The 25,052-nt window shown below is 32.1% G+C and overlaps 3 protein-coding genes across 5 annotated transcripts; all 3 read left to right on the forward strand.

Annotated features, from left to right (window-relative positions):
• The first annotated feature begins 6,107 nt into the window (after positions 1–6,107).
• On the forward strand, positions 6,108–6,563 carry LOC127263952 (uncharacterized). The gene is made up of 2 exons (XM_051293273.1): positions 6,108–6,348; positions 6,397–6,563. Exons 1-2 carry the CDS (start codon positions 6,108–6,110, stop codon positions 6,561–6,563), a joined length of 408 nt encoding a protein of 135 aa, XP_051149230.1.
• A 4,191-nt stretch (positions 6,564–10,754) lies between these two features.
• On the forward strand, positions 10,755–14,228 carry LOC127263803 (homogentisate phytyltransferase 1, chloroplastic-like). Of its 2 annotated transcripts, XM_051293034.1 has the most exons (12): positions 10,757–11,015; positions 11,547–11,803; positions 11,895–11,978; positions 12,061–12,135; positions 12,281–12,364; positions 12,484–12,573; positions 12,682–12,783; positions 12,922–13,017; positions 13,301–13,372; positions 13,462–13,557; positions 13,739–13,843; positions 13,960–14,228. In XM_051293034.1, exons 1-12 carry the CDS (start codon positions 10,793–10,795, stop codon positions 13,999–14,001), a joined length of 1,326 nt encoding a protein of 441 aa, XP_051148991.1. In that variant the 5' UTR covers positions 10,757–10,792; the 3' UTR covers positions 14,002–14,228. The 2 variants fall into 2 exon arrangements, 1 of the variants encoding a protein (XP_051148991.1); XR_007841556.1 differs by lacking the exon at positions 13,960–14,228 and having other exon boundaries at positions 10,755–11,015; positions 13,282–13,372.
• Positions 14,229–17,350: 3,122 nt separating this feature from the next.
• LOC127263514 (plasma membrane ATPase 4-like) lies at positions 17,351–25,003 on the forward strand. Of its 2 annotated transcripts, XM_051292583.1 has the most exons (13): positions 17,352–17,524; positions 20,847–20,966; positions 21,059–21,295; positions 21,380–22,141; positions 22,251–22,478; positions 22,568–22,712; positions 22,788–22,952; positions 23,038–23,276; positions 23,375–23,407; positions 23,514–23,595; positions 23,680–23,840; positions 23,993–24,166; positions 24,248–25,000. In XM_051292583.1, exons 1-13 carry the CDS (start codon positions 17,474–17,476, stop codon positions 24,707–24,709), a joined length of 2,859 nt encoding a protein of 952 aa, XP_051148540.1. In that variant the 5' UTR covers positions 17,352–17,473; the 3' UTR covers positions 24,710–25,000. The 2 variants fall into 2 exon arrangements, with proteins under 2 accessions (XP_051148539.1, XP_051148540.1); XM_051292582.1 differs by having other exon boundaries at positions 17,351–17,524; positions 20,847–21,295; positions 24,248–25,003.
• The last annotated feature ends 49 nt before the right edge of the window (positions 25,004–25,052 follow it).

The following is a 25,052-nucleotide window of genomic DNA, read 5'->3' on the forward strand; positions in this document are numbered from 1 at the left end:
TGACTGCCAGCGAGTGGCCACAAGCTCATATAGGTATTTTTTTGTCACATTTCTTCCTGATCTAATCTTCACTAATCCTTTCCATCTCCATCCCTGAACAAACAATTTGTTCTGTCCAATTTCAGCAATTTGTTCTGCGTATTTAGTTGTTCTCCCAGAAGACCTGAAGCAAGAACATTGGAAGAAAGCAAAAATCCAGTGAGGTAATTAATTCATTATATTAAAATCTTCTATTCAAGAATTTGCTTAATCCCCAACACTGACTTACCGACATATATCATAATATTAAAAAAATTATATAATGAATGCAAGAGTTTATGATAAGTAAAGTTAGGGTGAACTTGCAAACCATGGATTCTTGTTTGTTTATTATTGTTATGATTATGTTTTAACATGTTATTGAGAACTTCTGAGTTCAGTCATTCTTAGAGATAACAACCCGTTAAACTATATGGTGTCCTTTCCTACATATAAAAATTGTAGGTTTTTCATGTAGATCGGGTCTCGTATTCTTCTCATATCTCGTGGTTTAGAAAAACGCGTTGTTGGTGAGGGGGTGTTGCTATCCGACCCTACCCCAGGTTTGTTGTCAACCTAGTTATATTATCTATATGAAATCGGTTTTGGTTGCAGCCATTTTGAGTAAAGCATATTCTATGGTTATTAGTTAGTCAAAATACTAATACATGATATAGTGACAATGCAATTTATATGGAACTGTAATTGGGTGGTTGTTTGCTCTGTATGACCTTGTTGGGTAGCATATAAATCTATAATTAAATATTTTTGTAGGCTGATGGGTAAATTGATTTTTTTTCCCAAACCACTTTGATTTTTGATGTAACTTATGTGTTAGGTATTTGGATACATTAACAGTACTCAATTAATTGTTGTTTTTAAATTGGTACATGTTTAAGTTGGTTGTTTAAACAAACAACTTTTCACATGTATCAAATAAATTGATCGCGTTGCTGGTTGTTTTATACTTGTGGGGTTGTACAGATGTTGGTCCGGATGTCATCAAGATAGGATCTATGCTATAATTATAGTTATACTAATCTATATTTTACAATTTTGATTACGCTGTTGTATGGATGGTTAAATTAGGCGATCATCTCCGACTTTTTCTCTTACGTATGCTATAATGTTTTAGTTAATATCTTTAATACTTTATATTGATTATATAAAACATGAGTCTTATTTTCTTTCCGATGATTTGCACATGTTTTCTTTATATGTCCATAGGTGACACTGTTGACATAGTAAGGGTTTTTGTTACATCTGCTACTGTTCCGGAGGCTGCGCTTATTCTACGAACAACCTCCGGAGCACAAACACTCGGTGAGGTTGTCTGCGCCGAGCCAATCGACTGGACATTTAAAGATGTACGCAACCACATTTACAAGATTTTCTATTGGATTACAACTTAACCATCTCAGAAATAAATTCTTATATAATTTTGCACAATATTGGCAGCTTGTTCGTCGCCCGTAACTACGGTGTACGGCTACTTTGATGGTGCATGGGGCGTTGCAGCATGACACGTGATTCTATGATGATTGACGTTTGTTTGTGGATTGATGCTAACTGAGTCCTTTATGTTGGTTGAACTTGTTGTCTCTGCTACATTTTGTGTTTGTTGCTACGCTTTGCCATATATGTTAGGCTATATTGCGAAATATTTATGTTTCTTCACAGTGCGTACTTGCTACAACTTATGGTGATACATAATTGCTGTAATATTTCCATATTTTGTAATGTCATTTGGCAGTATGTTCTCACATCGTACAGGTTTTTCGGTCCCGAAACCATTTTTTGTAGGTTATTATTGAAAATATAAGGAAACCTTTTTCGATACAATAAATTGGTCGTTACAAATACTGGTACATAAAATATTAACTAGGTTTTTGAAAACTAACTATCGTAACGAATTACTACCGTAAAAAAAGCCGTTACAAGTGGATAAGCGTTTATTGTAACGATTCTTTTATAACGGTAAATGGCTGCTACAAATAAATCGAAAGTACAATGATAGCGTTACAAACACTGTTACAATAAATGCGTTGACCACCCATTTTTTGTTGCGAAAAAAGTCGGTACAGTGACTTTTTGTAACTCGAGTATATGCACCGGTCAAAATTTGGTACAAAATCATTACAAATAGCTTTTTGTACCAAAAAATGACCATTTGTAGCGGTTATTGAACTGCTACAAATGGCCATTTTTATGGTAGTGAAAAGCAGCACACTAATTAGAGAAAAAAATAATAAAAAAATAATTGTACTTCATTTATATATATATACTAGTGGAGTGCCGCGCTATGCACGGAGTGATTATAAATTTTATTAAATTGTTAAATTAATTATTGTTATTAAATTTTTTCTCGTTTTCATATAAATTGTATATCATTTTTATTTTGGTCTCTTCTATCTAATTTGTCTTTTTTCTAAAAATATATATATATAATTATATATTTTAAGCATATTTTAAAATAATAATTTATAATTTATAATTAAATTATTTAATTATCTTAATTTTAATTTATAACTATTTTTACTAATATATTTCTTAATTACTCAATATTTAAAATTGTGTGCCCAGTTAGAGTGAACAAATTAGATGAGATGAAGGAAGTAAAAGTTAATAAATTTTATCACAAAATATAAATTTTAATAATAATAATAATAATAGATGTTGATATATATTATAGTTTTAACATATATACAATTATGTTTATTTTTCTCTTTTTTGCGAGTATATATAAAAAAAAATCTTAAATAGACAAATATATTAAGAAGATGGATAAAAAAAAATAATAACCTGTAAATTAATTGATGTTAAAAATAATATTCAAAATTCAAATAAATAATTTGTATATATATTATTCCTTTGCAATTAAATTATAAAAATAAAATAAAATATTTATATTTGTAAGTTAATAGTATATAGTAGCAATCTATCTAAATTTGATTGCATATAAAATTTTAATTTTTTTTTACAATTTATAATTGCAATAAAAAAAAAAGTTTGACAATAATATTTTTATTTTTTATGTTTTTCTAAATTTTTATTTAAATGATAGAAATAAATAACAATGTATCAAAATTATGGAATATTTGTTTATTTTATTTTCAACAATTTATTTTTATTGTTCGTTAAGAATAACACATACTTATCTTATTGGTTTGAAAGCTAACAATTTTATAATTAATTCAACATTCAAATATAAAATATAAATTTTTTTTACTAAGTGTAACTTTATTACATGTTGCAAATATTAGAAAATTTGTTTTTATTTACATCAATACATTAAAATATTATAGCAATTTCGATAAAAAGAAATATGGTGACAAAATAATATATATATAAACATAAAAAATTACTATTTCTTTTGTCTCACATATAAAATATCACACATTTCATTTATTTATGTCTCACATCTCATATATTCTCATATTTACACTTATTATAACATTATAACGGACAGAGAAAATATTAAAATATAAAAGAAATTTTTTGAAAAAATATAAATTTATTTTTATATAATATATATATTTTTCGTTTCAAAATATCACTTGTATTTTATTTATATCAAATTTAATAATTATTTTAATTTAAAATTTGATACACAAAAGAATATCAAACAAATAATATATAACATAATACTCTATTTGTCCGTCAAAATCATATGACCATTCATTTTTTTATTTTTTTATTTTTTGTCTGCTAAACTTATATACAATCCATTTATAATAAATAATTTTATGCATTTTTATAATTTTTACCCTTATTTTAACGAATAATAACTAAATTGTCATTGTTTAAAAAATTATTCAACTATTTTTTTATCAATCATTTTAATAAATTTATCATAATACTATCACTTTATTTTTTACATACATCACTTTAATATTAAAATTTCATTATTCCTTAGTCTCAATTCCTAAACAAACTATCATTTATACGACGAAATGAATATAATACATACTATCGCGACCCACATTTTAAAAAATAATATGATATTTTTTTCTTTGATGTGATTTTCACAGCTTCATTTTCATCTCAGAGTATCACATAGTATTAAAAATGAAATATTATTAAATGATTAGAATGAAAAAGGATATAAGATCCATATGTAATTTTTTTTAAAATAGACAAATAAAATAATTAAAATAAAAAATTAGCCCCACACCACAAAAAAAAAAAAAAAAAAAAAAGATGAAAAGTGAATCCTATACCAAAAAATTAAATTGTATTCAATCTACTATATACAAATAATATCATTTATATTTTATCTATTTTATAACAAATGAAATTTTTCTATATTTAATAATATTTACTAATTTAAAATATATTTAACAAATATAAATCAATTTAATTGACTTTATAATATATAACATGTTGTATCATAAAATCTACTTAAAATTCTTTTATTTCTATTCCACGTATAAATAAATAAATATTTTACAATTAAAACTCTTTATCTTTAATAAAAATTAGTTTTTATTAATTATTTATATTTATTCATTTGTACTATATGAATTTTATTATAAAATGATATACATATTGTATAGTATATTTATATTGAATCATAATCTTTAAAATATTCAAATACATATTATATATTTCTAATTATATTTAATTTTTATTTTAAACTACTAATAATATTCTCGTGTTTACAAAAGAAGAAAACACCGTAGCTAGGACCGTATTATTATTAACTAATTAAACATAATCATATTAAAAAATTAAATTAAATTACAAATATTATTATTAATGGTGGGACCCACTATATAAAAAATTAATAAAATAAAACGATGAAAGGTAAAAAAAATCAAATCAAATAAAATAAAATTTAATTATATATTATTGTGTGGGTCTCACATCCAAATATTAAAAAAAAAATGAAAAATCCAAAGTGCGACACGTGGCGACACACTTTCGTTGCTAAATAATATATATATATACGATATATCTAAAAATAAGATAATTATATATTTTTATTTAAAGTAATATCCTGTTATTTAAGGATCTATCTATTTTTTGATTTTGTATCACTCATATTCTTTTATATAGTAATTATACTATTTATCTAATAATATAAATATCTTTCGTATTTATACTATATTAACAAATGTCATTAACTTTCATACAATATTAATACTAATAAGATTAATTTTAGTTTTAAAAAAAATAAAAATAAATATGTTACATACGTTATGCACACGTAGTGTATATGTGAATGCGACGTAGCCCATTTCATGCCAATACTTGTATTCACTCCTACCTATAAATATGGGTTTCATGTTTCACTTAATGCAATTCGAAAGAAAATTTTATCTACTCTATCTACTCTCTCTCACTCTTTTCCATAGACTAATACATACATATATATATATATATAAATATATTGTACTCACACGTCACACATATATATATATATACTTAAAAACTATATTATATTATTATATATTATATAACACGTTATCAGCACGAAAGCTCTTGCCTATTTTATTTTTGGTAAGTTTTATTTTTATACTATCTATATTATCTATTTTCTACACTATGGAAAATCTTGCAAAATTTTCTTTTAAACCTCTGTCTCTCACCGGCAATAATTTTCTGACTTGGTCCTTGGATGTAGAAATGCATCTGATTTATATGGGTCTTGTTCGTACAATTGCCAGTGAAAATGTGGCTACAAGCCAAGATCGGGCTAAGGCTATTATTTTCATCCGTCATCATTTGGACATTCCTCTACAGTCTGAATATTTGACGGTGAAAGATCCACTAGATTTGTGGAATGAATTGAGGGAGAGATTTGGGCACTTGAAATATATCACTCTCCCCAAAGCCCGACATGATTGGCTTAACCTGCGGTTGCAGGATTTTAAAACTGTTACAGAGTATAACTCTGCTATTCATCAGATTACATCTCAGTTGAAACTCTGCGGAGAATTACTGAGAATGATAAATTGGAGAAGACTCTCTCTACCTTTCATGCTTCGAATGTTGTGCTGCAACAGCAGTATCGTGAGAAAAACTTTCAAAAGTACTCACAGCTCATTGCATGTCTTTTATTAGCTGAGCAAAATAATGAGTTATTGATGAAAAATCATCAGTCCCGGCCCACTGGTTCCAGTCCGTTCCCTGAAGCGAACGTGACATTTTCTGAACGAGGCCGAGGACGTGGTAGAGGCCGTGGACGTGGTCGCGGTCGTGAGAGTCAACGCGGTCGATATACTCCTTACAATCGCCGCAGTTTTGACGTTAACAGGATGCAGAGTAAACCCCAACATGGGGATATAGCCGAAAAGGCTAAACAGGGAAAGAGGCAGATCGGCATTTGTAACCGGTGTGGCATTGAAGGCCATTGGGCCAATACCTGCTGAACAGCCAAACACCTAGCCGATCTTTATCAAGCCTCACTGCAGAAAAAGGGGAAGGAGGTTGAGACTAATCACGTTGATAACAATGACGACCCCGATGATGATCTTTTGGATTACGACACAACGCATCTTGATATAGCAGATTTTGTCGTAGATCCAGCAAACCCCCAGTGATAGACATATTATGTCAATTTACATTATGTTTTGTAATATTTAAATTATCGCATATTACCTTTTTGTAATGTATTTTGTAATACATATATCTGCCTTTATTAATATTGCGTTTACTTATATTTGAAGGTTAAATGAATGACAATCAAAATGATGCAAATATGTGTTTCATTGACAGTGCAACGACACATACTATATTGAAACACGAAAAATATTTCTCCCATTTGAAAAGGGAAAGAATGAATGTCAATACAATAAGTGGCAGTGCGAAATTAATTGAAGGCTCTGGAGAAACCATTATATTTCTCCCCACGGGAACAAAAATTGTGATACAGTATGCACTGTTGGCCACTAAAGCTCGAAGAAATCTACTGAGCTTTCATGACATCCGGAAAAATGGTTATCACATTGAAACTATGAGTGATACCGATGGTGAATTTTTATTGATCACCAATATCATTGATAAAAAGGAAATGCATCATTGAGAGATTACCCTCACTCTCTACTGGCTTATATTATGCCAGATTAGGTGTTGTTGAAACACACCTCACGGTAGATCAAAAGACTACCGATTTTCAAATATGGCATGATCGCCTTGAGCATCCTGGCAGTATAATGATGAAGCGAATAATTGAGAATTCGCATGACCATTCATTAAAAGATCAAAAAGTTTTAAACTCAAATGAGTTAACATGTATTGCCTGCACTCAGGGAAAATTGATAACCAGGCCATCGCTAGCTAAAATAGGTATTGAATCACCTACATTTTTGGAAAGAATACACGGGGATATATGTGGACCAATAGCCCACCATGTGGGCCATTTAAATATTTTATGGTGCTTATTGATGCATCTACCAGATGGTCACATGTTTGTTTATTATCTACTCGCAATATGGCATTCGCGAGATTGCTTGCCCAAATTATTAAATTACGGGCACAATTCCCCGATAATCTAATTAAGACTATACGTCTGGATAATGCTGGTGAATATACATCGAATGCATTTGATGATTATTGCATGTCGATTGGAATTAATGTAGAGCACCCAGTTGCTCATGTTCATACACAAAATGGCCTGGCAGAATCACTTATTAAAAGATTGCAATTGATTTCTAGACCATTACTGATGAGGTCTATGTTGCCCGTTTCAGCTTGGGGCATGCAATCTTACATGCAGGAACACTTATAAGAATGAGGCCGACAAGCTATCATAGCTATTCCCCAATGCAGTTAGTATTTGGTCACGAACCAAATATATCTCATCTACGTATTTTTGGATGTGCTGTTTATGTTCCTATTCCATCCCCCAAATGTACAAAAATGGGTCCTCAATGTAGATTGGGCATTTATGTCGGATATGAATCGCCGTCAATTATAAAATATCTTGAACCTATGACGGACGATTTATTCACTGCAAGATTTGCAGATTGTCATTTTGACGAATCATATTTTCCGACATTAGGGGGAGAAAAAAACGAACCGAAAAGGGATATTAATTGGAAAGTCCCATTGAATTTTTGTGATCCTCGTACAAAGCAGTGTGAACTAGAGAGTTCAACGCATTATACATTTGCAAAATATTGCAAATCAGTTACCGGATGCATTAAATGACTCGAGCAAAGTCACTCGATCATATATCCAAGCTGCTAATGCTCCGGCTAAAATAATTGTCCCTGATGGACAAATTGCAAGTGCTAATGAATCAGCGACACGCTTAAAACGTGGTAGACCACTCGGTTCCAAAGATAAACACCCTCGAAAGAAAAGAGGAATTAATGATGATAATCATGAAAATATCAGGAATGACATTGATAAACCTCAATCTAACGAGGAAGTCAACCCTGAAATAATTGCTCCAGAAGAGCACGGTCTTGAAGAACATGATGAGATTATTGAAAACTCAATTAACTATGCTACTTCAAGAAAATATTGGAACCGTAAAGAGACAATTATTGATAATGCCTTCGCATACAGTTTAGCACTTGATATAATGGAAGAAAACGAGGATCCAAAGCCAAAATTGGTTCATGAATGTCAGCAAAGAAATGACTGGCCAAAATGGGAAAATGCGATTCAATCAGAGCTTGGCTCATTAAACAAAAAAGAGGTCTTCGGACCAATTGTTCAAACACCAGATGGTATAAAACCAGTTGGATACAAATTGGTGTTTGTACGGAAAAGAAACGAGCATAATGAAATTGTGAGATATAAAGCCCGTCTTGTAACTCAGGGATTCTCACAAAGACCTGGAGTAGATTTTGATGAAACATACTCTCCGGTTGTTGATGGAATATCATTTAGATACCTTGTGAGCCTAGCAATGCAAGAAAAGCTCGATATGCATCTTTTAGACGTAGTTACTGCATATCTTTATGGCTCATTGGATACTGATATTTATATGAAAGTTCCTGAGGGATTCAATATGCCTGAAGCATACAAATTAAACCCAAAGGAATCATATTCCATCAAATTGAAAAATTCATTGTATGGACTTAAACAATCAGGACGAATGTGGTATAACCGTCTCAGTGACTGCTTAATAAAATAAGGTTATACTAATGATCCAATATACTCATGCGTCTTTATATAGAAAAATGGATCAAAATTTGTCATTATTGCTATATATGTTGATGATATCAATTTAATTGGAACTCCTGAAAAGATCCAAATTGCAGTTGAATATCTAAAGAAAGAATTTGAGATCAAATATTTTGGAAAGATAAAATATTGTTTGGGTTTACAAGTGGATCATGCGGACCAATGGAGTATTTATCTATCAATCCACATATACCCAGAAGATATTAAAACAATTTTATATGGATAAATCTCACTATCTGAGTACACCAATGGTGGTCAGATCTCTTGATCCCAGTAAAGATCCATTTAGGCCAAGAGAAGAAAATGAAGAAATACTTGGCACCGAGGTACCATATCTCAGCGCTATTGGCGCATTAATGTACCTTACAAATTGTACCAGACCAGATATATCTTTTTCAGTAAATCTACTTGCCAGGTTTAGCGCATCCCCCACAAAGCGCCATTGGAATGATATCAAACACATTTTTCGTTATCTTCAGGGAACTCATGACCTCGGTTTATTTTATTCGAGTAAATCTCAAAATGAATTAATTGGTTATGCTGATGCTGGTTATCTGTCTGATCCACACAAAGCAAAATCTCAAACTGGCTATTTATTTACCTGTGGTGGAACCGCAATATCTTGGAGATCTAACAGCAACTTCTTCAAACCATGCTGAGGTTTTAGCAATTCACGAAGCCAGTCGTGAATGTGTTTGGTTGAGATCTATGACCCATCATATTCAGAAAAATTGTGGATTGATTTCTGATGATGTATTACCTCCAACAATATTATTTGAAGATAATGCAGCTTTTTGTATAGCTCAATTAAAGGGAGGATATATTAAAGGCGATCGGATAAAGCACATATCTCCGAAGTTCTTTTTCACTCACGATCTTCAGAAAAGTGGTGAAATTGATGTGCAACAAATTCGATCGTCTGAAAATTTTGCAGATTTATTCATGAAGGCGCTACCGATTGCAACATTCAACAAACTGGTGCAAGAAATTGGAATGCGTCGGATGGGGAGCGCATTAATACAATAATGATGTACTCTTTTTCCTTCACTATGATTTTTTCCCACATGGTTTTTTCATTGTAAAGTTTTAACGAGACACATTCTTTGTATAAAGCATCAAAGGGGGAGTGTTACTTACGTTATACACACGTAGTGTATATGTGGATGCAACATAGCCCATTTCGTGCCAATACTTGTATTCACTCCTACCTATAAATATGGGTTTCATGTTTCACTTAATGCAATTCGAAAGAAAATTTTATCTACTCTGTCTACTCTCTCTCACTCTTTTCCATAGACTAATACATATATATATATATATATAAATATATTGTACTCACACGTCACACATATATATACTTACAAACCATATTATATTATTATATATTATATAACAAAATAAATATTTTACTAAAAATACTAATATATTAAAAATATTTATTATTTTTTTATTCTTACCCAATATTTTATAATTTACTTAAAAAAAATAAAAAATAAAAAATACTCATATTCAAATTATGATACCAAACAAACCCACCATATATGTGTTGGATAGATTTTGAGTGGGGTTTGGCGGCGTCTGGTAAGTCGGATTCGCTCCACGTTTTACAGAAAAAGCCAATCCAAGTGTATGTATGTATGTATGTCGGGCATGCACCTTTAACCCTCTCCCTCTCCCTCTCCCCTCTCTCTCTCTACGCTCCTCCGATAATTTCTTCGATATCCTGCTTGCATCGTTCTTTCCGAGCTCACTCTCAATGGAGGCGTTGTCGCTTGGGTCTTTTCGGAAGCCTTCGCTGCTGCACCACTCGCTCCCGCCCGCTCTCCCGCCCGCCAAATTTCGCATGCTAGTTACTGGTAATGTATCATTTCCGAGTAGGTTTCATTTCTACTGAACAATGAGATTCTCATTTACGGATGTATTCACTGAGCTCTGCTAGTGTTTTTTTTTTTTTTTGGTATTACTTGCTTGCTTCTGTGCGGTGTTTATGTAATTTGCTCTGGTTTCGGCGTTCTGGGGATTTTTGTGTGGCTGTTTCGTGTATGCAGCGAAATTGTACATCTTGATTTGCATCTTAGCATGAAATTCGGAGTGCTGGTTGCAATTATGTGCGTGTTTTTAGTAATGTGGACTTCTGTTGGATAAAAGTTCAGCTACTGGTGATTTGATGGTGTAATGATATGGTAGATGTCTTAATATCTTAAGATCCTTGGTTAGAAATTCGAATGTTAATACTTCGCCTTCGGTTGTGAATAATTATCAGCTATTCCTTTAATTTGTTGTTCTTTTTCAAAATAGTGCTCTACACACACACACACACACACGCTGACACACATGAACGCAAATTATGTAGTACCTGGAATTAAGAAATTTCAGTTATATTGCAGCATCAAATTTTTTAGAATGCAAAGGTCTCAGCAATGTAGAGAGACTGAATGCCAGGCAGAATTTGATGATGCACAGCCATTCCCAAATTGGTCAGAGTAATTTCATGTTAAATCCTAGGCTTAACTTCAAGTGTCTAGTTAAATCAACTCCTGGACATCCTCTTGAATCCGAACCTTCCGGAAGCCCTTGGAAGTCTGTGCAGCTTGCATTGGATGCTTTCTACAGGTTTTCACGGCCCCACACAGTTATCGGAACAGTTAGGTCTAGGAGTCTTTTGATATGTTCCTGCAATTCTCAATGTTGATTTTCTAAACAAAGGAAAAGATAACAATGTGTTTCTTGAGCAGGTATTGAGCATAATCTCAGTTTCACTCCTTGCAGTTGAGAATGTGTCAGATTTTTCTCCTGCATTCTTTTCAGGCGTGTTGGAGGTACTGGAGGACTTTCATAAGATACAATCTCAATTTGTAATCAATCGCTGATTAACTTGTACATTTCTGTTCTGTCACACAGGCCATTGTTGCTGCCTTTTTTATGAACATTTACATTGTGGGTTTAAACCAACTATGCGACATAGACATAGACAAGGTTGGCCAGCTATAAATTTCATTCTAATTCGGTCATGTTTGTGCATTTTACCTTACTGGAAAAAAACAGTGTCAAATGGCCTAGTTTGGGATTTTGGAGGAACACACATTCACTTAATGGAGATTTCAATGTATTTATTTATCAGGTGAACAAACCTTATCTTCCATTAGCATCCGGGGAATATTCGGTTCCAACTGGTGTGATGATCATTTCTTCCTTTGCCATCTTGGTGTGTAAGAAGATTGCAATTGGTCACTTACAAGTTTGTCTATTATTGATATCAAACAATTTTCTTTATATCTGGCCACAAACATTGCTCATTACAAGTGTGTATTCTCCTATTTGCAGAGTTTTTGGGTGGGAGCTATTGTTGGTTCATGGCCATTGTTTTGGGCTCTTTTCATCAGCTTCATACTTGGTACTGCTTATTCTATTAATGTAAGTCAACCTTTCTCAAATATATGATTTATGGAAAATTATGCATCAGTGTATACAATTGTTTGTACTAGGAATTGGTTAGTTAATGTTCCTTGTCCAACTTTTTAGGTGCCGTTTTTTAGGTGGAAGAGATTTGCGGTTGTTGCAGCAATGTGCATATTCGCTGTGCGAGCAGTAATTGTACAGATAGCATTTTATTTGCATGTGCAGGTGTGGTCCTTTAGCATTTTAGTTCTTGCACACCACCTCTTTCTTTACACAGAAGTCATTACATCTTTAATCATCGGAACAGAGCTTTATGTCCATATTTTTACAGGAATGACTGCTAATGTGATTTTTCATTTCCAGATGCATGTGTACAGCCGGCCTCCCGTCCTGACGAAGCCAGTGATTTTTGCAACTGCATTCATGAGCTTCTTCTCAGTTGTCATTGCATTGTTTAAGGTGAACACTTCTCTCTGCGACATTCAATTTCCCGGTTCTAACCCACAAACAACATATGTATCAAAGAACAAGAACTTTTTAAGAACATATTTACATCAGCACAATGAAATCAAAAGCCCCACTTCAATAACATAGAAACTGCATGCCTTTAGAACGCGCCGCAGCTTTCAGAGCAGAGAAATGTAGTCTTTGTCTATCCTGTTTGATGGCCTTATTAATGCCCATTCTGTTTGTTAATTGGGTTATCTTCATTTTGAATTTCAGATGTCATTTGTATTTGTAGGACATACCGGATATTGTTGGGGACAAGATATATGGAATCCAATCTTTTACTGTTCGTTTGGGCCAAGAGAGGGTCAGTTGCCAGCCACTTGATTCAACTCTTGCATATAAACAATGAGCACAATTTTTACTGAGTTGATTTTGTTGACACCATTGTTACAGGTCTTCTGGATCTGCATTTTACTTCTTGAAATTGCATATGCTGTTGCTATTTTAGTAGGAGCAGCATCCTCATCCATTTGGAGCCGATGGACAACGGTAAACCCATTCTTATCACAATTTTATTCTTCTTGTTAACAGTTGTTGCGTACACTGTTAATTTTGGAAAGCAATGAATCTAGCTGAAACCCACCCCATTTAGACTTAGCAAAATAATCCACTATTGGGTTAGATCTGAACCAGGTATTCATTGCCTTCTCTCTCTTTGCACTCATTGCAGGTTGTTGGGCACATTCTGCTGGGATTCTTGTTGTGGAGCAGCGCAAAATCGATTGACTTGAACAACAAAGCATCAATAACAGCCTTCTACATGTTCATATGGAAGGTACATGCATAAGCGCTTGGGCTATGCTCTTATGTTTTTTCTGTATGGAGTCATTGAATTATTAACCATCAAATATGGAATGCAGCAACTCTGTGACATGTTCTTGTATTTTGCAGCTCTTTTATGCCGAATACCTCCTCATTCCTCTCATTAGGTAAATAAAAATACATATATCTAAGCTGCTGAGGTAAATGGCTCTATCCCGACTTCAGTCTTTTTTAATTTACTATGGGGACTCAGTCAATTAGTGAATTCGTCAGCTGTACATTGCACATTTACATTCTCTTGAGCTATTTCCTTTCTCTGTTTTCTCAATAATCTGAAAAGGTGTAGACATTCCATCCCATAATTTGCTTTGCTACATAATAAATAATTCATTACTTCATTGTTGATTTGTGAAAATCCATGTTTCTTGGTTACCTAATTTGCATTTACATATGGTGCATTTTAATTTGACACTTGATGTTGAATTTTCTGTAATATTATGCAATCTATTTGAACGTGCAAGTTGATCTAAGTAGGATCCATCCAGTATAGCCTATAGGGGAAGCTACATGTAGATCAGGTCCGTCACAGGAGGAAAGGTGCATCGTTGCTTTGCGTTGCGGGCATTGTAAGTCTTTACAGTTTACATTATGCATAATCTCATCTATACATTTCTTGACATCATTATAGGTGTGTGTGTCCAACAAAATATTTTTATTTTTTTCCAAGATGTCAATTTAGTTTTCACATAAAAAAAAAATAAAAAAAAGAATTAGGAGTGCCGTATTGGGAAGTTTTAATTTAAATTGAGAAACCTATAGATACATGACAGAATACTTCATACTTGGGAAAATGTTCTTAACTCACTTTAATTAATATATAAATATATGTATGTATGTGTAACAAATTATATTTGTGTGCGTGTGTGTTGATGCAATGTCAGATAGTCTTTTTTTATTGATGACGTATTGTGTGTATATGTATTATTTAGTAGCAATAATGGTAGGAATACAGAATACTAGTCATCATGGTTGATGTCAATTAATAATTTACACCTTTTAATTTTATTTGCTCCTCTTTTGTCAACTTCCCCATTTATGTTCCATTTTCTTATACATTTTGGATTCAATGTTGAGTTGTTGTTGTTATTATTATTATTATTATTATTATTATTATTATTATTATTATTATTATAGGTGTGCTGTGCTGATGTTGAACAAACATGTTGAGCAGCAAATGGACAATAGAATAAAATATTTTGTGGAGCAATCTCATTTCACTTTTGAAGCATACTTCTATTTTATATTCTTTTGAACTTTGGTTTTATTTGAATTGTGGTTTGGTCTTTATATTGGATCAGAGAATTTTTCAACCAAACACTGTTCTAGTAATTTTAGTTTTTAGATAGAGTTTGTAGGTAATTCGAATTGTGTAACGCCTTTTTTAGTGCCTGCTTCGGCATGATAGTCTTGAAATGATTAAATAGATAAATAAATAAATACTCCCTCAGTCCCACGTAATTTGTCCATATTTTTTATATTTGTCCGTCTTTCATAATTTGTCCTTTTTATTTTTTGAAATATAATTATTTATTTTAATCGCATTTTAAATTTTAAATTTTATAATTTTCTTAATTTTAATTAAATTATTTATCTTAATCTTAATCTATAATTATTATTATTAAATAATAATTATTTTTATTAATATACTTCTTAATTACTTACTAATTATACTTTAAGTAATAAATAATGAAGGTAAGTGAAAGGGGGCACTTGAAAAGGCAAAATCAAATTAGTAACTCGCAATTCAATTTTTCCATGAGAAGCGTCACCATGTCGTGTGGGTTTTTGGACTTTTTGATATATATATATATATATATAATTAGAGCTAGCAATGGGTCGGGTTCGAGTCAGGTGTCAGGTAGAATATTTTAAATGGGTTAAATTAGTTAACTATAATCCGATTTGTTCAGATTGACTCGTGTTGATCCGTATACATAATTAAAGTTGAAATTCTTAATTTAAAATTGAACTTAGTTTAAATTAATTTATGAGAATTTTTTTTTACATATATAATAAATATATTAATATATTATAATCGGTTGTCTTGTTGGATTCGAGTTGAGAGTCTCAATTTTAACCCAACTCGTTTACTATCATGTCGGATTCGTGTCGACTCGTATACATAATCGGATTAAAATATTTGACAAAAATTCAATTATTTCGTGTCGGATTGTCGTGTTTTTGCCAATTTTATATATAATTGAGGCGAGATGCATTGCATAATTGTAATTTTTTATTTATTATTTATAAATAAAATGATATAATATCTTTATACAGAAAAAAATAAAATAAAATAAATAAGTGACTATGTGGAACAGTTGACTTAGTTAAGAATTTAATAAATGTAATAATGAGGCGGAAATATTGCCTTAAAACAACTGCAGGTGCATTTCCCATGACTTAAGCAGCTTTGAATTTTATAAAAAATAATTATTATAATATACAGTCAACTAATGATGAATTTATAATCACTAATAAACAATAATAATTGTGGATAAAGACATGATATATTAGTTAGGTAGTTTATTTATTTAGTACTATTATTTTTAGAAATGGGCTTTATTAATCAAAATTAGCTCCGAAATGTATAAATTGCAGTAAGTATATTTAAACATTTGAATATTCTTTGTCTAATTGTCCATGCTTATTACTCCCTCTGTCGTACGAATTTGTGCTCATTTGACCAGGTACGAGAATTAATAAAAGTGAGTAATAATTGTTACTTTTTTTTTTATAATAAAAAAAGTACAAAAATATAACAATTTTTTACTTAAAAAGGAAAATAAGAATAGTTTTCTGACAACTTAACAAAAAAAGTGAGAGTAATTAATATGAGTTTACAGTAAAAAAAAGTAAAAATAAAAAAATAAAATAAAACATAGTTCATGAAGTTTTATTTTTTATTTTTAATGATGCTAGAACTCGTAATTGCTATATATTTAGTATATTTCGGGTAAACTTTGATAGTACTTGATAACTTGCAAATTAAATTAATAAAATAAATCACATTTTTAAGTGATAGGCTAAACCAAGTAGGGTCGAAAAATTTTAACTCCATATATGGCATGGTTAATGGTTTTTCTTTTTTTTTTTTTTTTCTTAATAACGTGGTTCATGGTTGTGTGTTCTTTCTTCTGTAATTTTTTCTCACCCAAAATTGAAATAAAATAAAATAATAAATAATATTATCTTCGTCACATAATAACATATTTATTTATATTATTTTACTTTATTGTACTTAATTAATATTAAAAATATTATTATATTTGTATGATATATTATATAAATATTTTTATTTAGAAACGAATATATAATACAATAGTAATATAATATGTGTGTGTGTGTGGGCATGAAAAGGGTGGACTCGAGGGAGTGACTTACCCAAGGCCGCTTACATCTCTCTCTCTCTCTCTCTCTCTATATATATATATATATATATTAGTAGCAGGTGGTATTGTTGGTTATATAAAGCATAAGGGCTTCTTGCCCCTTACTAATAATTTCTTCGATATCTTCTTCTTCTTCTTGTCTGAATAATAATATCTAGAGAGAGAGAGGAGAGAGAGAGAGAGGATATATATATATGGCGGGGGCTATCAGTCTTGAAGAGATCAAGAACGAGACTGTTGATCTTGTATGTACACACCTACCCTCTTTTCTTTACTACCATTTCTTTCTTCCTGTCGTCACTTTATCAATCTTTTTTTTTTTATTATCGCATTACAATATTTTATTACAAGTATGTTTCTTTTGCAAAAAAATTTGAGGTTTTTACTATTTGGACTCTGCGTTTCTAAAAAAAATATATTTTTTCATCTCACAAAATATCTCATCGTACATTATTTTAATATCAAAATCAAACCAAAATTTTTCTCAACCCATCAAAAGAAACACATGTGATATTTTTAGAAAAACAGTAATGTGTTCGTTTGTGGGTTTGAATTTTTTAATAGTAAAAAGTCGAATTTAAATAGTTGTTTAATGTGATATAAACATAGGTTGATATGATATTTTGTATGTAAAATAAATTTTTAGTATAATATAAAAAAAGAAAATTAATTGTCTGATGTGATATTTTTGGAGAAAAAATAATTTGGAATAGTAAAAATTTGTGATAAAATTCACAAAAGAATACAACATAATTGGGTTTAGTTGTGAAAATTCTAACTTTAAATAGTAAAATTTTGAATTAAAATAGTTATTTGATATGATATAAAAATATATATATATATTAATGTCATATTTTGAATGTAAATTAAATTTTTTAATATAATATAATAAATAAAAATGAAGTGTTTAATTTTGTTTTTTTTTAAGATAAAAATAAATAACAAAAAACTAGTGAAAATTCTACAAAAGAACACAATTTTTGTATTTTTTAGTTGATATATTTTTTTATGTTAAATATGCTATTAAAAAAATAGTTTATATTAAATTGTTGATTTTTCTCAATTATGTAGATATATATTTGTTAATTAATAATATTAATTGAGCAGCATATCAAAAAAGTTAAGATGAAAAAACTTCTATAACTTGAGACAAGTAATTTATCTATTATTGTGAGAACTAAGTGATTGATAATATCCATTATTTATTTTGATTCTTTTGGGTGTGTTTTTCTAAGGTGGTTGGGAAAATTTGAATTTGAGTTTAATTTTTATTTGAATTTTGAGATGAGTTTGAATTTTAATATTTCTTTTTATTTAAGATTGATTGAAGTTTGAAGAGTTTTGATATGATTGATTTGACGAGTAATAAATATAATAATATAAATATGTATGATCAGTGTAATATTTGATTATGAATTTATATCATATTATACATATATATTTTTAATTATTTATTTATTTATATTATAAAAAATTTTATTTTCAACAAAATGACTTATATATATTTTATTAATATCATTGAATATAAAAATTAATTTAAAAAAACTATTTTAATATTATTTTTTTATTTTTTTTAAAAATTAGAATTAAAACTTTTATTAGCATTAATAATATAGAATTTTAAATTAAAATAGAACACATGCAAAATATATTAGTAGACAAAAGAATAAAGAAGTATATATTTTTACTAAATTCGGTATAAATATATTTTTTATATGCAAATTAAAATAGTAAATAAACATAATTTTCACAAAATAAGGGTGTATTATTATTTATCTCAAAATTATTATTGTTATTTTTTTATTTGAAATGTTATATAGAATTTATACATATATAATTATCAAAATTAAATTATGCCAAAACTAAACGAAGCAATATAAAAGACACTGATAATGGGTTTTTTTTTATTGGATATAAAAAATTATATTGGTAATATAAAATAATATTTTATATTTAAATTATTAATTCTTTTAAATGAATAAAATATATTATCTTAGTTATTTAAATTTATTCTTATTTAATCGGATAGAAAAATAAATATAATATATATATATATATATTCTTTTAATAAAGAAATTTTTATGAATATTATAATTTTTTATAATATTTATGAATAACAGGACCATAAAAAAAAAAAAGATATAGATAATGAACAAACTCAATATTATCTTAATGGATTGATATTAGTCCCGTCCAGCCGAGCCAGCACCAGCACCAGCACCAGCTTCATCCGTTTGACTATTTTCCCGCGCGGATATGAAAGACTTTTGATTTAAAAGTCAATTCAGCTCTCCAATCATTGAACTCCACGTGGCTATCAGTGCTTTAGTGTCATGCGAAAATAACATAATGCACTTTTAAAATAGATTCAAATTCATATTCGCCGTAGTATAACAAAGTATCCATTTTTTTTTTTTGTTTTAGTCAGTCTCATAACAAAGTATTCATTTTTTTTTTTTTAATAACTGTACTGTTTACCTAACATTACAAATACCCTTACAACCTATAATATATTGCACAAATGTCATTACCTTTATATCACACGTACTAATAAGGTTATTTTAGTTATTTCAACTTTATTCCTACTATATTCTAATATAATACTAATATTTCTAAAACTACGTGTAAAAAACAAATGAATATTTAGTTTCGGGACGGAGGGAGTACTTAAGTTCCGTCACACATTTTTTTTTTCATTTTTTTTATACTATATAAATTTTAATTTTTTTTTAAACAATATAATACTCCCTCCGTCCCATTGGAAGGGTGACATTCATAGATTTTTTAATATTAATATTATATTAAATTATAGTGAAAAAGACAAAAATACCCCTATTAGTATGGTGTAATATAAAAATAATGACATTTGTGTAATATATTGTAAGTTGAAATTATATTTATTATCTTAAGTAGGGTAGTATTAAGAAATGGTAACCTTATTTTGGAAGGGACGAAAATAGAAAATGGTAACCTCTCAATTGGCAGTAGGAGTATTAAATATATTTTAATGTCATGTTATCAACTATTAATTTTTTTTATTTTAATTTTTTGAAAATTAAAAAGATGTCAATTTAAACAAAAATATTTAAATAAATACCTTTTTTTCCTAATAAAAATGTCTATTCTTTTTATTTTGATTCGTTACACATAATTTATTTTTTAAAATTTAATTATATATTTTAAATTTTATAATTTATAATATATTTTAATTTTAATTAAATTATTTAATTATTTTAATGTATAATTATTTTTATTAATATATTTTTTAATTAATTTATTTATATCAATTTTCGTAAGGAAGTACTATTTAATATTAATTATTTAAAAATAAATAAATAATACAAAATAGTAAAATTGAAAAGAATCGTTACAAAAATTCCAGGTGACTAGCAAACTGTTCGAAAAGATTTTGAATGGATAGATAGATAGATAGGGCTGAAATGAATCGAATTGCTTGCGTTGTATGGATGCCGATTTCGATTTCGCTCGAAATGTTGATGAAGTATTTATTGTCAAAAATATCTCCGTGAATTTCTTTCGTGTTCCTTGTTTCAATCGATTCGACAGGAAAAGGTTCCGATCGAGGAGGTTTTCCAGCAGCTGAAATGCACTCGCGAGGGATTGAGTTCCGACGAAGGAGCCAACAGGCTTCAGATCTTCGGCCCCAACAGACTGGAAGAGAAAAAGGTCCTTCTTTCTGCTCCCGATCTTCATTTGATTATACATATATTCTGATCGATGTTTGTTTGCAATTGGATGATTTGAGCGTTTTCTTTCAGGAAAGCAAAATACTGAAATTCCTAGGGTTTATGTGGAATCCACTGTCCTGGGTGATGGAAGCTGCCGCGATTATGGCAATTGCGCTGGCCAACGGCGGCGGAAAGCCGCCGGACTGGCAGGACTTCGTCGGCATTGTTTGCTTGCTGGTTATCAACTCCACCATCAGTTTTATTGAAGAGAACAATGCTGGTAACGCTGCTGCTGCTCTCATGGCTGGTCTTGCTCCTAAAACTAAGGTTTGCTTTGTGTATATTGATGCTTATTTAGTTGATTGTTAATGTTGGATCTGGAGCTCAATTTTGTTATGGCAAACAAAACAGGTCCTCAGAAGCGGAAACTGGAGCGAACAAGAAGCTGCAATTCTGGTTCCCGGAGACATAATAAGTATTAAGCTCGGGGACATCATTCCGGCCGATGCTCGTCTTCTCGAAGGAGATCCGTTGAAGGTGGATCAATCTGCACTCACCGGAGAGTCGCTTCCGGTGACCAAAAACCCCTACGATGAGGTATTCTCCGGTTCAACTTGCAAACAAGGGGAGATAGAGGCGGTTGTGATCGCCACGGGCGTCCACACTTTCTTTGGAAAAGCAGCACATCTTGTGGACAGCACAAATCAGGTCGGGCACTTCCAGAAAGTGCTCACTGCCATCGGGAACTTCTGCATCTGCTCCATTGCGGTCGGGATGCTGGCCGAGATCATTGTGATGTATCCAATTCAGCACAGGAAATACAGGCAGGGCATCGACAATCTCCTTGTTCTCTTAATAGGAGGCATTCCTATTGCCATGCCAACTGTTTTGTCGGTGACCATGGCAATTGGATCGCACAAGCTATCGCAGCAAGGCGCCATCACCAAGAGAATGACTGCCATAGAGGAAATGGCGGGCATGGATGTTCTGTGCAGTGATAAGACTGGAACTTTGACGCTCAACAAGTTAACGGTCGATAAAGCCTTGATTGAGGTCTTTGCAAAGGGCATCGATAAGGACCACGTGCTGCTTCTTGCTGCAAGAGCCTCCAGAACTGAAAATCAAGATGCCATTGATGCTGCCATTGTGGGCACCCTTGCTGATCCTAAAGAGGTACATTTCATTTCATGTGTTTCATCCTGCCCTGTCTCGGATAATGATAAATTGATAATATCTATGGGATAAAGATCTGGTTATGACATATACGGAATTCGATTCTTAGGCTAGAGCAGGTATTAGAGAGGTGCATTTCTTCCCATTCAATCCTGTGGACAAGAGGACCGCTTTAACGTACATTGATTCCGATGGGAACTGGCATCGAGCCAGCAAGGGAGCCCCTGAACAGATCTTGACTCTCTGCAACTGCAAGGAAGATTTCAAGAGAAAAGTTCATTCTGTCATCGACAAATTTGCTGAGCGCGGGCTCCGGTCATTAGCAGTTGGAAGACAGGTATACCTTGAACTCTGTTTTGAATCTGTCGATATTTCCTCAGGACATTCATTCCAGTGCTTCTCCTCTGTCAAATATTATACCTTCAGGAAGTGCCGGAGAAATCTAAGGAGAGCCCTGGAGGTCCATGGCAGTTTGTTGGACTCTTGTCACTCTTTGATCCTCCGAGACATGATAGTGGAGAAACCATCCGCAGGGCGCTCAATCTTGGTGTGAATGTCAAAATGATAACCGGTGGGCAAAATGCTTATAATTTCCAATTCACAGTCTTCTTCATTATTGTGATTCACTGATCGAAATTATCTTTAGGTGATCAACTTGCCATTGCTAAGGAGACCGGGCGTAGACTTGGGATGGGGGTGAATATGTACCCATCTGCTTCTTTACTCGGCCAACACAAAGATGAGTCTATAGCTGGCCTCCCTGTCGAAGAATTGATCGAGAAGGCAGATGGTTTCGCAGGGGTCTTCCCAGGTAGGAGTAGTTTCATTTCTCGACATCTTACAGAGAGAAAAAAGGACTATAAGTGATTCTTGTTTTCGTCAATGGCTCAATGCAGAGCACAAATACGAAATCGTGAAGAAGCTGCAGGAGAGAAAGCACATTGTTGGGATGACGGGCGATGGAGTTAACGATGCTCCTGCTCTGAAGAAGGCCGACATTGGTATTGCAGTTGCTGATGCTACAGATGCTGCAAGAAGCGCTTCTGACATTGTTCTAACCGAGCCTGGTCTTAGCGTCATTATCAGCGCAGTCCTGACGAGCCGAGCCATTTTCCAAAGAATGAAGAATTATACAGTTAGCTTCTGCTTCTCTTCTCCTTAGTTCAAATCTGCTGACATGTTTTGGTGGATGAAAAAGATAAACAAACATCTTCTTGTCTCTTCTTTTTTCAGATATACGCCGTCTCCATCACCATCCGTATTGTGGTAAGCTGGTTATCCATCAAGGCAATACTTTCGACAGTTTGTAGCTGTATACACACTAAGTGACCCGATCCGATCCTATGTTTTCTTTTGCACTTTGGACTTGCAGTTAGGCTTCATGCTTATTGCCTTGATCTGGAAGTTCGACTTCTCTCCATTCATGGTTTTGATCATCGCCATCCTCAATGATGGTAATGCATTAGTATACAAATTATCTCCAGGCTAAGATATAGCGATGATGAATCGGGGGTTGTAAACAAACTTCATCTGTGCAGGTACCATTATGACCATATCAAAGGACAGGGTGAAGCCATCTCCATTGCCTGATAGCTGGAAGTTGAAAGAGATTTTTGCGACTGGCGTAGTAATCGGAACCTATCTTGCAGTGATGACTGTTATATTCTTCTGGTTGATGCACAAAACAAACTTCTTTCCGGTAACTGACTGACTATCTATCATCTAATACAGACTACAAATGCATCTCCTTCCTTCCTTCCTTCCTCACAAGCAATCAATCCAATCCAATCTAATCCAATACAATCATCTGAGTATTTGATCTGATCTTACTGCTTTCTTTTCCTTTTTCAGGATAAATTTGGAGTGAGAAACATCAGAGACAGTGAGGAGGAAATGATGGCTGCTCTATACTTGCAAGTGAGCATCATCAGCCAGGCCCTTATCTTCGTGACGAGGTCCCGGAGCTGGTCGTATGCGGAACGCCCTGGAATGCTGCTCATGACTGCTTTTCTCATTGCTCAACTGGTAATTCAAATCATATCAAATCAAAATCCATTCCTCATTTTGTTTCCAGATCATCGATCATCATCATAATTCATAAACCAGGTTGCCACACTGATTGCTGTGTATGCCAACTGGGGGTTTGCAAGAATCAAGGGATGCGGATGGGGATGGGCGGGGTTGATCTGGCTATACAACATCGTCTTCTACGTCCCCCTGGATCCCATCAAATTCGCCACACGCTACATCTTGAGTGGAAAGGCCTGGCAGAATCTGTATGACAACAAGACTGCTTTCACAACCAAGAAAGATTTCGGGAGAGAGGAAAGGGAAGCGCAATGGGCTCATGCACAGAGGACCCTCCATGGCCTCAAAACACCAGAAGCAAGCAATATCTTCAGCGAGAAGAGCAACTATAGGGAACTCTCCGAAATAGCTGAACAGGCCAAGAGACGAGCTGAGATTGCCAGGCTCCGGGAGCTGCATACCCTCAAAGGTCACGTCGAGTCTGTCGTCAAGCTTAAAGGCCTCGACATCGACGCAATCCAGCAGCATTACACTGTCTGAATCCTGTTGGCCTCTGGAACTGGAACCCTAAACCCTAAGCTACTCTCTATTCTATTTATATGAGATGAGACATACAGCAGGAGGAGAGCACTGAGCAGGGAAGGGAAGGGACGGGAAGGGAAGAGCCCTTTTCCTTTCTTTCTTTCTTTTTTTTTCTTTTTTTTTTTTTGGGTGTCTTTTTGTGTTCTCATCATGCCGATGTATCATCGTTAAAGAAAAATTGGGGAATCTGACGACGTCGTCTGGCTACTTATTGATAAAAGATATCTTTGGGTTGTAGTAAAGTAATGTCTATAAAAATGATGATGTATGTGTTCGTTAGTATTATAAATGAATTCCTAGT

The sequence above is a fragment of the Andrographis paniculata genome, unplaced genomic scaffold, assembly GCF_009805555.1.
Source record: "Andrographis paniculata isolate CXL003 unplaced genomic scaffold, ASM980555v1 Contig69END, whole genome shotgun sequence".
Classification (NCBI taxonomy): Eukaryota; Viridiplantae; Streptophyta; class Magnoliopsida; order Lamiales; family Acanthaceae; genus Andrographis; species Andrographis paniculata.

Excerpts from the sequence above, each read along its gene's own strand:
- LOC127263952 (XM_051293273.1), top strand. The coding sequence starts at position 6,108 with ATGAAAAATCATCAGTCCCGGCCCACTGGTTCCAGTCCGTTCCCTGAA. Across the intron at positions 6,349-6,396 it reads AAAGAGGCAGATCGGCATTT|CCAAACACCTAGCCGATCTT; the intron begins GTAACCGGTGTG and ends CCTGCTGAACAG.
- LOC127263803 (XM_051293034.1), top strand. The coding sequence starts at position 10,793 with ATGTATGTATGTCGGGCATGCACCTTTAACCCTCTCCCTCTCCCTCTC. Across the intron at positions 13,018-13,300 it reads TTGTCATTGCATTGTTTAAG|GACATACCGGATATTGTTGG; the intron begins GTGAACACTTCT and ends TTGTATTTGTAG. Across the intron at positions 13,844-13,959 it reads TCTACATGTTCATATGGAAG|CTCTTTTATGCCGAATACCT; the intron begins GTACATGCATAA and ends TGTATTTTGCAG.
- LOC127263514 (XM_051292582.1), top strand. The coding sequence starts at position 20,885 with ATGCACTCGCGAGGGATTGAGTTCCGACGAAGGAGCCAACAGGCTTCA. Across the intron at positions 21,296-21,379 it reads GTCTTGCTCCTAAAACTAAG|GTCCTCAGAAGCGGAAACTG; the intron begins GTTTGCTTTGTG and ends CAAACAAAACAG. Across the intron at positions 22,953-23,037 it reads TTTCGCAGGGGTCTTCCCAG|AGCACAAATACGAAATCGTG; the intron begins GTAGGAGTAGTT and ends GGCTCAATGCAG.